Source organism: Protopterus annectens, chromosome 5.part0 (genome assembly GCF_019279795.1).
Source record: "Protopterus annectens isolate FY-2018-M chromosome 5.part0, PAN1.0, whole genome shotgun sequence".
Classification (NCBI taxonomy): Eukaryota; Metazoa; Chordata; order Ceratodontiformes; family Protopteridae; genus Protopterus; species Protopterus annectens.
In genome coordinates this window covers 1,451,869,802-1,451,882,230 of record NC_056735.1, presented here as the reverse complement: position 1 = coordinate 1,451,882,230, position 12,429 = coordinate 1,451,869,802, and the positions used below count along the sequence as shown (strand labels likewise).

The 12,429-nt window shown below is 42.7% G+C and overlaps 1 protein-coding gene across 1 annotated transcript in view; it reads left to right on the top strand.

Moving 5' to 3' along the window:
* SESN3 (sestrin 3) overlaps positions 1 to 12,429 on the top strand; it is a 771,776-nt gene that overhangs the window by 574,799 nt on the left and 184,548 nt on the right. The window contains exon 5 of the mRNA XM_044071268.1: positions 11,601 to 11,825. Within this exon, the coding sequence (XP_043927203.1) occupies positions 11,601 to 11,825 (225 nt within the window). The remainder of the gene's footprint in view (positions 1 to 11,600; positions 11,826 to 12,429) is intronic.

The following is a 12,429-nucleotide window of genomic DNA, read 5'->3' as shown; positions in this document are numbered from 1 at the left end:
GGGTCCGCAACACCAGGGTGACAGAGATCACTTCTCTGGTCAGTCCTACCAGCGCTCCTGAAGGGAGGCCCAGCTGTCCTACTCTGGAGACAGTCGGGGGTCGCTTGTCTTTGTACCCAGAAAACTGGCTAGATCTAAGAAATGACAATTGGGTACAAAGTATCATTTCCAGATGGTATTTCTTACCATTCTCCACCCAGGCCCTCCCCTTCAAAAAAATCCCAGACGTTCCAGGGAACAGGGAACAAGCAACAATAGAGGTATGCAGATTGCTAGAAAAAGTCATCTAGCCAGTCCCGGCAGACCAAACAGGATTCAGAACTTACTCAAGATTCTTTTTGGTTCCAAAGAAAATGGGGGACTGTAGACCCATTTTGGCTCTCAGCAGACTCGACTAATTTGTGAGGAAAGAGAAGCTCCGAATGGTCACGCTACAGTCCATACTTCCCTTTTTAGGGAAAGACAATTGGATGTGCTCGATCGATCTCAAGGATGCATACTACCACATAAAGATGGCCAGACCATCCAGGGATCACCTCCGTTTCTGGCTGGGAGCCAATTATTATCAATTCCGAGCTCTGCCCTTTGGTCTCACTACAGCCCCCAGAATGTTCACCAAGTGCATGGCAGTAGTCACGGCTCACCTGAGGTGTCTAGGATTCCAGGTGTTTCCGTACTTGGACGATTGGCTCCTTACCTCCACCACCAGGCATCAACTTCGAGCAAGAGAGGCTACTCTGACACTCTGCAATCGGCTAGGCATTACAGTCAACTTCGAAAAGTCTGCCTTGTTGCCATTGCAGCATATCGTTTTTATAGGGACAGAATTAGACACGTCAACCACCACTCTTCGTCTTCCACCAGAAAGGGTTTGTATTCTTCACCAACACATCACATCCTTGGTATCAAAGAACCGAGCACCAACTGCAGAGGTATTGAAAGTGCTAGGATTGATAGCAGCAGCAATCTTGGCAATCCCATTAGCAAGGATGCATATGAGGATCCTTCAATGGCTCCTATTCACACAATGGTCTTACCAAGAACTTCCAATGAATCACACAATCCTGATAAATTCCTGCAAGAAGGATCTTCAGTGGTGGTTGACATCTCTTCATGTCACAATAGGATGCCCCTTCATGCTACCCCCCCCCCAGTTGCTACTGTGACCACGGATGCTTCCCTGATAGGGTGGGGGCATTTTCAGGGAAAGACTGCCCAAGGCACATAGATAGATCAAGAATCACATCTGCATATCAATGTCCTGGAGATGAGAGCAGTACTTCTAGCGTTGCAATACTTTCAGGACTCTCTTCCTCTAGAGACGATTGCAATATAGACCGACAACATGTCAGTGGTCTGGTACCTGAACAAGCAAGGCGGGACCAAGTCTTACCCACTTTGCCGAGAAGCCCTCAGAGTATGACAGTGGGCAGTGTCATCCCAGTGCTTTCTGTTAGCAGTGCACATCCCAGGCAAATCCAGCGTCATAGCGGACAAACTGAGCAGGGCAATTTTATTGCCCCATGAATGGTTCCTCAAAGAAGAGATTGCAGACAGGATTTTCCGCAAATGGGGCCAGCTTTCCTGCAACCTGTTTGCCAGTCATATCAACAACAAATGCAGAAGCTATTTTGCCCCGATTCCCCTGCCAGGTCAGTCCCCGAGAGATGCTCTTGTCCACAATTGGCCACCAGGACTCCTCTACAGATTTCCCCCAATTCCTCTGATGCCCAGATTTTTACAGAAAGCAAAGTCAGTGGGACGGACAATCATCCTTATAGCCCCTCATTGGCCTCTGCAGATTTGGTTTCCGTTTCTTTACCATCACATTCTAGAAGACCCATGGATCCTGGACCCAGTTCCAGACTTATTGACACATCCGTCAGAGGATCTTCATCCATCATTGCAGACAATGAAGCTAACCGCTTGGCTGCTCCAGTTCCCTGCACAGCCAGGCTTTATAATCTTTCCCATGACACTAGCCAAATTTTGTTGGCTTCCCATAAGCCTTCCAGTAGGAAATTGTATCGTAGTAAGTGGAAGAGATTTTCCATTTGGGCTTCCTCCCATAACATTGACCCTTACCAAGCGCCATTGTCTTCTATTTTACAGTTCTTGACAGAAATTTTCAACAAAGGAGCAGCGGCTGCTACGGTGTGGGTACAATTAGCTGCTATATCTAATTTCCATCTAGGGATCGATGGATTGAATATTATGGCTCACCAATTGTCTAAAGCTTTTTTAAAAGGTTCCTTTCACATGAGGCCTCCAGTGAAGACTCCTTATTCTCCCTGGAATTTGAATTGTATGTTATCTCGCATCATTCTTCCTCCTTTTGAGCCTGCATCATCTTGTGAACTAAAATTTCTATCGTGGAAAACTATCTTCCTAGTAGCCATCACTTCAGCCCGCAGAGTGTCAGAGCTCCAAGCCCTATCCATCAAGCCTCCTTATATGGTCTTTCATGCTGACAGAGTATCTCTCAGGACAAACCCATCCTTTTTGCCTAAAGTATGTTCAGAGATAAACATCAATCAAGTTATTGAGTTGCCTGTTTTCTTCCCTAATCACACCAACAAATTGGAATATATGTTGCACAAACTCGATGTCCACAGACAACTTAAGATTTTATTTAGACAGGACAAAAGACATTAGGAAGTCAGATCAGCTTTTTGTGTCTTTTTCTGAGGCCAAAAGAGGTAAACCAGTCACGAAAAACAACTTTGTCTAAGTAGCTGCCGGATTGCATCACTTGCACCTATTCTTGTCATAACATGCCCTCGTCTAGTAAGGTGAAGGCTCATTCAACCAGAGCAGTTTCTACCTCTTCCGCCTTTCAAGCCAAATTACCTTTGGACAACATCTGTGCGGCAGCCACATGGTCTAAACCTCACACTTTTATAACTCACTACAAAGTGGATAAGGCCTCCAGGGACAGGGCTTCATTTGGTTCCACGGTTCTGAAGAGTGTACTTCCGTGAGCCACCCAAGATTGGGGTGCTAGGGATGCTACCCATCAGTGAAGAATGAACGGCGAGATTGCACAACTTCACATAAAGAAGTTATGTACTCACCATAACATTCCAGGCGAGTTGTTCTATCTCGCCTTCATTCTCACGTCCCTCCCTCCTTCCCTCTCCTGGCTGGCAGTTGACCTGGAGGCTGTCTTCATCCTGGTCTCTCAATGTGTCTTCATTCCTAGGCAGAATAATTATTGTAACTCTATATGGTATGCAGCAAACAAGATCTGAGGTAATTCTAGCAGTGCATTGTGGGATAAGGGGTTGGGTCTCGAGCTACTGGAAAACTTTGAGCTTGCTAGTCGGCCGTGTCAAAGCCGAGGATCGGCTCCGAACCCATCAGTGAAGAATGAAGGCGAGATGGAACAACTCGCATGGAACGTTATGGTGAGTGCATAACTTCTTTTTATCTTACTTCCACAGGAAATACCCAAATTTAGCAATGCTGAACTAACAACACTCCTAAAAATCAACAATAGGAAAACTGTATGATCTGAAGAAGTTTACTTAATTTGTTCTTCAATCTGTGGGTCCTCTGATCCATATCGGATCCAACACGGGCGCATTTTCCAGTTACGGCTGAAAGCTCCATGCCCTCCCCCCTTATCCATAATGCCCTTGTCTCCCTTCAGATCGAATTTGCTGCCTAACAGATATCAGATACCTGACCAAATAATACCTTATCCTCCAACACAAGCATTACAAAAGAACTTTAGCCCTGACAGAACCAAAGATTCCCAGCAATAACTGTCTGGAACAAAGGACATGTCATATCCCAAGGGATAAGGTGGGGGGGGTTGAAGACAAATGAAGTAGAGCTACTCAGATGGAACGTTATGGTGAGTACATAACTTCTTTATCTAAAGTAGTTTACTTCATTTGTTCTTCAACCTGTGGGACAGAGTCCCCAGCTACCTAACTCTTGGGAGGCCCTCATGGAAGGATATTCCAGAGCACCACAGAACCAAAGGATGCTCTACTTCTACAGACCAAATCCAGTTTATAATAAGAAATAAAGGTGTGAGATGAGGCCCAAGTAGCAACTGAACAAATATAATCCAGAGAGACCCTAGACCAAAAGGCTGCTGATGTAGCCATAGATCGGGTCGAATGAGCCTTCACTCTTCCTGGAAGAGACGAACCTCTATCTGAGTAAGCCTGGCCAATGCATTGTGAAATTCAGCGAGCAATAGTCACTTTTGAGACAGGTTTATCTAAGAAGGGCTTGGCATAGGACACAAAAAGCCGATCAGATTTGCGGAAAGATTTAGTCCTGTGCAGATAAAACCTCAGTTGCCTATGTACGTCCAGTAAATGTTTGTATTCCCCTTTGTTCTGGTAGTTCGGAAAAAATACTGTGGCGGACCCGATATGGATCCGAGGACCCACAGGTTGAAGCCAAATGAAGTAGAACTACTCAGATGGAATGTTATGGTGAGTACATAACTTCTTTTAACAGCAATTTATATACCACCAAGGAATAACGTTGATGCTGCTGGAAGCATCCTGTATTAGATATTCCAAACAAATTAACCATGAAACTATAGTATTTGAAAAAAAAAAAAAAACAAGTAATCTCCATGGTATCCCCAGTCTCAAACATCCCACTAAACAACTTCTACTACCCTTGTCTGATCTGATTAGTATACAATGATTAACTAGATGTATATGGATTGAAAATCTTCCACACAAATTTCTTAAACTGTAATACTTGGAGACTTAAATATAGACTGGCAACTCATAAATTCCAGTATCCCCATCAAAATCCATAAACTTCCAGACCATTAATAACCGCACCTATTGGAATAAAAAAAAAAAAACTTGAGGGAGACACAACATTAGATGGGATTCTTACAAACAAACCAGACAAACTGACAAAAGTAGGCTGCCTGTCAGTTAATATGTGACCACTTTACCTACATATGCTATTAGAACTCACCATAACCAAGATAAACATATTATCTATAATCAGATATTAAATACAACCAGTTTCAGCCAAGACATTTTCAATGAAGCACTAAGAAAATATAACTGAAATGTACTTTATTTAAGGTGTGTAAGAATATGTTATTAATCTAGCACCAGTATATGATAAAAGGGTAAAGTCCAATCCCACGCCATGGCTGAAAAAGGAAACAAAAAAAATCATGATAAAAAGGGATAAAGCCTAGAAAACTGATATAAAAATTTAGCTCAAAATGCCCTCTAGCAATTTAGACCCTTGTAAAACTCCATGTAAACATAATAAGCAGACATACTATGTACCAACCTACAACAGAAACATATGAACAACCCAAAACTTTTTTGGTCATCACTAAATAAACTACTCTCTGGCAAGACCACTAGTCCCCCTTCCATAGGATCATAGGAGGTTACTAGGCTATTGGCTCTGAGACCCTTATAAGCCTAGCCAAGAGTTTAGCCCAGGTTTAGACAAGTCAGCACCCAGAGCCCCTGTCCAGCAGGGATACAGGTGGAATCCCGGGAGTGTATTTTCTGTTTCCCATTCAGGTATCCAGGGTGTGCTTAAAAAGGGATAATGAGGTACTCTGGTTGACGTGGAGAGGGAGTCTGTTCCACAGATGGGGGAGTCTCTGGGACACAAATCTGTCCCGCCAACAAGTCCTATTGATATCACAGATCAGGTTGAGGTTGTGCATGGGGGTTGCTCGAGTCGAGCTTGACTTGCGGATATGCAGCAGTCCCATCAGGGCGGGGTCTGAGATTGCTTTGTATGCCAGACACAGGTCACCTCTGAGGTGTCTGTATGAAACTGAGTAGAGGGACAGGGCTTTTAGCCTGTCTGTGTAGGGTAGGTGTCGGAGGGCCTGGATTCTCCTGGTGAGGAACCTCTCTGGTCTCTCCAGCTGCTGCATGTGCTTTGCAAGGTACATGCCAAAGGGGCCATTGTAGTCAATTGGCCTTTTAAGGGAAGAATACAGGGATCTTATAACCTCTTTGTCCCTGGATGAGATGCCATTACTTATAAGGTGGGCCAAGTATGTAGAAAGCTTTCCGTACAACAGAAGCAGCATGGTGGTCAAAAGTCAGGTTCTGTCAACCTGGGTGCCCAAATCCCTCTTTACTGATTCTGTACTTAGAACATTGTTATTAATGTGATATGTGGAAACGTCACTTTCCCCAAAGGGGATGATGATGCATTTTTTGGCATTCGGTTTGAGGCCATGTTTCTGGCACCAGTCATTTGTTTGGGTGAGAACCTCTTGGAAGATGCCCACATCACTTGGGTAATTTGATAACTGTGCCCAGCTTGCAGTCATCGGCAAACTTGGTCAACCATAGCCCACTGGTTTTGGCCTGCACCTCAGAGAAGTATATCCCAAATAACAGAGGCCCCAAGACTGATCCCTGGGGTACGCCGCTCATTACGGGTCTACTGTTTTGAGGTGGCTTCCCCTATTTTGATTAGGTGGGCTCTGTCAGTGAGCCAGTTTGCTACCAATCTAGTAACATATGGATTGATGCCTAGATGAGAGAGCTTATCTACTATGTCTGAGTGGGGAATAGTGTCAAAGACTTTGGCCAGGTCAAGGTAGGCAGTGTGCACCGTCTTCCCCTTGTCCATGGTTTTGGTGACCATCTCAAAGTAGTCGACCAGATTTAATAGACATGACCTCCCCTTGACAAAGCCAAAGTGTGTGGGGTCGAGTGTTTGGAGTTGCCAATGTCCCTGTTGATGAAGTCCATGATAATCCATTCCACGGCCTTGCAGATCAGGCTAGTTAAGCTGATGGGTGTGTAATTTCCTGGATTGGTGGACAATGATTATGCACCTTTGTGTAAAGGGATGACAGTGGCTGTCCTCCACTCGGCTGGAACAAAGCCAGTACTCGAGCTTTGATTGAATAGGGTCCCTAATGGTGGTGCACTGGGGATGTCATGATTTGCTGATGGGGGAACAGAGGAGAGAAGTTTTTGCTGAATCTATCCGCCAGTAGATTGGCTATATCTGCAGCATTTGTGTATGTGGTGTCCCTGTTCTGAACAGATCTGGGTGCTTCCTTTGAGACTGTGGACATGTGTGAAGAAGGCTTTATGATTGTCTCTAGTAGATATGGCCAGTTTGTACTCAAAGTTGGCTTTAGAGGATTTCACTAGTGCTCTTATTTGCTTGTTCAGGCTAAAGAGAGATTGCTTCCAAATGACCACCTGCTCCTTCTTGGTCCTGGACAGCAATTTTTTCCTTTTGTTATATAGTTTATTTATTGCAGATGTCCACCAGACAGGTTTACTCTTCCTTGCAGAGGATGATTCTGTTCTGTCAGGTATTCCTGATTCCATGCATCTGTGTAAATGCTCGTATACTATTTTGGACATTGGTGCCAGTTCCTACAGTAGGGGAGGGGGCTGTGAAGCTATTTATAACATCCTTCAGGAGGATGTAATCAGCTTTGGAGAAGTTGTTTTGTTTGATCCTAGCTAGAGAGGTGTCAGGGGAGATGGTGACAAAGTTAACGCTTTATGGTTTGATATTACCAGGGAGAATGATACCGTAGGGGTGCTACAGTTGTTACTCATGTTGGTTAATATCGAGTCCAAGATGTTATCACCTCTTGTGGGCGTATCAACTAGCTGTTCCAAGGCATTTCCATTGATAAAATTGAGGAATCTCTGGGCATTTGTGTTCTAGCATGAGTCGTTTTTCCAATCTATAATTGGGTAATTAGTCACCCAGAATCAGGGTAAAGGGTTGAATCTTGATAGATTTGAAGAGGTCCAGATAGGTGGAGTGGGTATCCAGAGTCAAATTTGGGGGCCTGTAGCTAGCTATAATTTGAACAGTGGCTTTGTCAACAGTTAACTGCACCTGGAGTGTATCCTGTGCATCATACTGTTTCCACAACCTTGGAGGTGTGTGTGTTTTTAATATATATTGAAATGCCATCTCCTTTGGCTTTGCTGCCCACATTTTGAGGACTGAATGTATGATAGGATGAGTAACCAGGTAAGGATGGGGTGCTCTCCACAGCTTTGAACTAGGTTTTTGTGACTGCACAAATGTCAACATTTTCCAGGGTTAAGAATGCTTGCAATGAGTGCAATTTCATGTTTAGACTCCTGTTTAACAGCATGACCTTTAATTTGCGTTTTGTTGAGATTTTTATGTCGGTAATATCGACCTCATGACTTTTCCTAAAAAGGCACTATGGGGGAGGCAAGGGCTTTTGCCAGTAAGGCAAGGGCTTTTGCCAGTAGCCTGAAACCCAAGTGAGACAGATGCAAGCCATCTCTAGCAAAGCATCATGTTCTGTCGATCATATCTTCCCAGGCTGTCAGACACTGGATCCTCCTGGAATGACACCAGAAACTAAGCCAATTGTTAGTCAATCATTTTCTGTTTGTATTGAGGCATCATTCTGGGTGACTGTAAAATGCTGCTTAAGACTAGGGGCATACCTGCCTGGGGCACATATTCAGCGAGCTCAGTCATAGCTCTCTTCATATAGTCCAGGGAGATGTGTCGCAAGTCATTCATGCCAACATGGACTATTACAGAGTCATAACAGTACCTGTTGAGAAACTTGAGTGCATGTGTGATGTGACGTTTTCTGGCACCTGACAAAAAAACTAACCGTGATTTTCTCCTTATCCAGCCTGGTGAGAGGCACAATGCAGTCTCCTATGACTAATATGTTGGGTTTATGGTTAGGCTTTAGTAGTTGCGAGACACTGGTGTGTGGACTATGCTTGGTATGTGGTGTGGAGGGTTGTGGAGTTCTCACGTGTTTTTGCCTCTGAGGTCTCCTTTGTTTGGGTTTGTTTTTGTTGAGAACCTCCGCATATGTGGGTCTGTGTTGTGTAGTTGTGGATGGTGTCTGAGGTGTAGCAATTGTGTTGACAACCTTCTCAGAGCCAGATATACTGACTTGTGAGGGAGAGAGCATAGACTCTAGTTTCTTTATGTAATTGCATCTCTCACAAATTGTGTTCCTAGGTGGTAGTAATAGGTGGTTGTCTGTGTACATGAAGCAGTTGCTACACTGTCTCAGGATGCCCATATCAACCAGGCTGGAAGGGAAACCATAGGAAATTGTCCATCCATATTTGTCAGAATCTGAGGGAGAGAAGCCAGGGAGAGCTAAGGGGTAGGCCTAAAGCCCAAGTGCTTAAACCAAAACAGACAATATGACAGACTTATCCCCACACAGTTTCTTATTTTACAGAATCAATATTATCTCTCATACACACGAACACGTCTGCCCCCCTAACTCTACTCCTGTCTAATCAAAACCACTTACAGTTTTTCAATTTTAGTTCAGTGCATAACTCACTCATAAGGAAGTTAATCCTTAAGCTAAAAACTATTTCTATAGCTGTAGACCAACTACCATCAGACTACCTAAAAATGGCTGCAGAAGTCGTAGCCTTCCCTGTGTCTATACTAATTAATAGGTCCATAGCAGAAAGATACATCCATCACTGTAGAAAAAATCCTACATCATACTACACAAAGGCGACACATTTACAGAGTATAACTACAGACTGAAAGCAATTCTCACCCCCCTCTCCAAAATATTAGAGAAATACATCCATATATAGCTGAATTACCTAACCTCATATAACCTAACCTCAGAAGCACAACATGGCTTCAGGCCCCAGCACAGTACCACTACTGCTCTACTACATTTTACCAACATAGAAACATTGGTCTGCTTGTGTCCACCATGTTAGACTTGTCAAAGGCATTTGATACTGTCTTGCACCAACAACTGCTTAGTTGATTCTCCTCAGTAGGACTTTCACAATACTCTTTGTTGTGGTTCCTTGGTTACCTGTCTGGAAGGCAACAAGCCGTTAAATGGCAACAAACCTACTCATCCTTTCAACCAGTTACTACAGGTGTCCCTCAAAGCTCTATCCTGGGTCCTCTACTCTTTAATATATTTATTAATGATCTCCACACCACCACTTACCATGCTAGTTTAGTTCAGTATGCAGATGACTCAACATCAATATGCGCTCCCTCAGCAATAAATAAGCTCCAAGACATTACCCAAAAATATTTCTCCTCTTTAGAAACCTGTCTCAAAGAATCAAATTTCCTGCTTAACCCCAAGAAAACTATAGTGCTTTTTACCTCAAACATTTGCCAAAATCAAAAGCAGTCTTTTACCATAAAGTCAGCAAATAATACTGTCATTGAAACTGCACCTGACAGTAAACTTCTAGGCATTATAATAGATGACGGTCTTAAATATGACCACCATATACTGCACACCATTAAATCTACATGCCAGAAACTAGGCTTCCTTTATAGGATCAATGGATTCCATACAGGTACTGCAAGAAAAACTCTAGCCACCACCTTCTTACTGCCGACTCTGTTATGCTGCTCCTATCCTAACAAATGTAAACAATACTCAAATAAAGAAACTTGCCTCCTGGTACAATAAAATAGCTAACTTTGCCACCAGTCTCCCTGATTGGACCCACCATTGTCTTAGCTTAAAGCAGTTAAACTGGCTTGAAGTGCACAACTGTCTAACAGATTCACAACGGACTACAGTACAGAGTCCATCACAAAACGTATTACTACCCTACTGTACAGCAACATGCTGCCATTGTAGTAACAAATTCTTACTACTTACAAATAAGTCAAATAATGTTGCAGGAGACTCTCTCTACTCCCAATGTGCTGTTAAACTCTGGGATATTATCCCCAGTAAATAAAACTGTCCAACAAACTCGGTAGTTTTAAACATGTTAACCAATCCTGGTGATGTACATGCACATCACAGGGTTAAAACGTTTTCACTGTACAATATTATCCAAATACTTTCCTTAAACATTATGTTCTGAATCTCTTGCTGAAATGACAAAAAGTTGTACATAACTGCTGCCAGTGCAATTATTTTAGTTGCACATGTGATTTCTCTTTAGTAACTTCCACCTCTGTAAAATCTTAGAATGCATGTGAATAAATGTAACTACTATTCGTGTAAAAATAAAAATAGAACTGTAACTACTGTGTTTGACTGGAACTTAGTGTAATGCAATGCAAGTAAATGGAGCTTTTCTCCCCGAGCCTCCACTGAAAATGGGTATTGCTCAGTCGGACTTTTCCTGGTAAACAAAGACAAATACATTTCTTATTGTTCATAGTTATCAACACGTAGGTAATTTTATATCTGTGTTTTACTTTAAGTATGCACTCCTAAATGTGTGTTACGCAAACAAAGGCTATATTCCTAATTATCTATTTATTTAGTCACTGCTGATGGCATTTCTTAGTTTTCATACCGTAGTTTTATGCTTTTATCTGCCTTCTTTTTTCTACCTGTTATTTACTGTGGCTTTCATCCTATATCCTGCTAAGAGCCTCTAGAAACGTACTCCATTAAGACACACAGAACAGGTGAGGCAGTTCCTTACACAAGAGTCAGGACTTCACTCTGCTGCATCCGAGTACTTTCAGAGCATTTTCTGTGGTCATAGAACAGACGTGTGTGCCTGTACCCTCAAAGATCTGTGTTAGTGATGTTCAGTTTTTTTGCTTTGTTGCAGTTTTTTCCCTCTCATTTTCCTCTTTATTTATCGGAGCATGTTTTTATATTCTAGAAACTAATCAAGACTGGAAAGAACAGTTGGAATCAAACTGAGCTGGTACATGCTGTGGTCCTGCTGGCAAATTACCATGCATTGGCAGGATTTGTATTGGGCTGTGGCATCAATCCAGAGGCTGAACAATGCACCATCAACGGGATCATGCCGGAGTTCTGTATGTGTGACCTTGCAAATGACAACAGTGTTGAAAATCCGTCATTCTCAAGCAAAATTGTTAAGGTCAGTGCAAAGAAAAAAAAAAAACATCAGTTATTGCCTAAACATCACTTAAATCTAAACAGTTATCCAAGTTAGTTTGCTAATGCTACTTGTTTTGCAGCTAGTATAACTATGGTGGGTAAGCAGACTGATGCACAGAGTTAAAAAGGAAAGCATTTGTTTTGGATGTGCAGCATCTGTACTGTGTTAATCGCTGAAAAAATATTACTAGGCTTGTGATGTACTGCTTCTGTTCCATTTCAGGAACTTTGAATTAAAGAACAACGTCCATGTATTTGCATAGACTGTGATGTTCTTCTCTTTACAATGCAGGAATAGTATATACATGTAGATTTACCTTCAGTTGGTTGACTAATATGTACTTCAGCATCCTGAATGGTGAACCACTGTATGTCGAAAACTGAAACTCTGACAACCTTCTATGTATGTGCCGAGGAAGAACCTCTATGCATACAAATTTAAAACATTGTTTTTCCCTCTGTACCCCCATGTGGAGGGCTGTGCCCTCATACAGTACAACTAATTATATATACTCTGAGATCGCACAAAGGGACTGTTCCCCTACCCGATGATTGTTGATCTCGCACACTTGTCAACTGTGTAA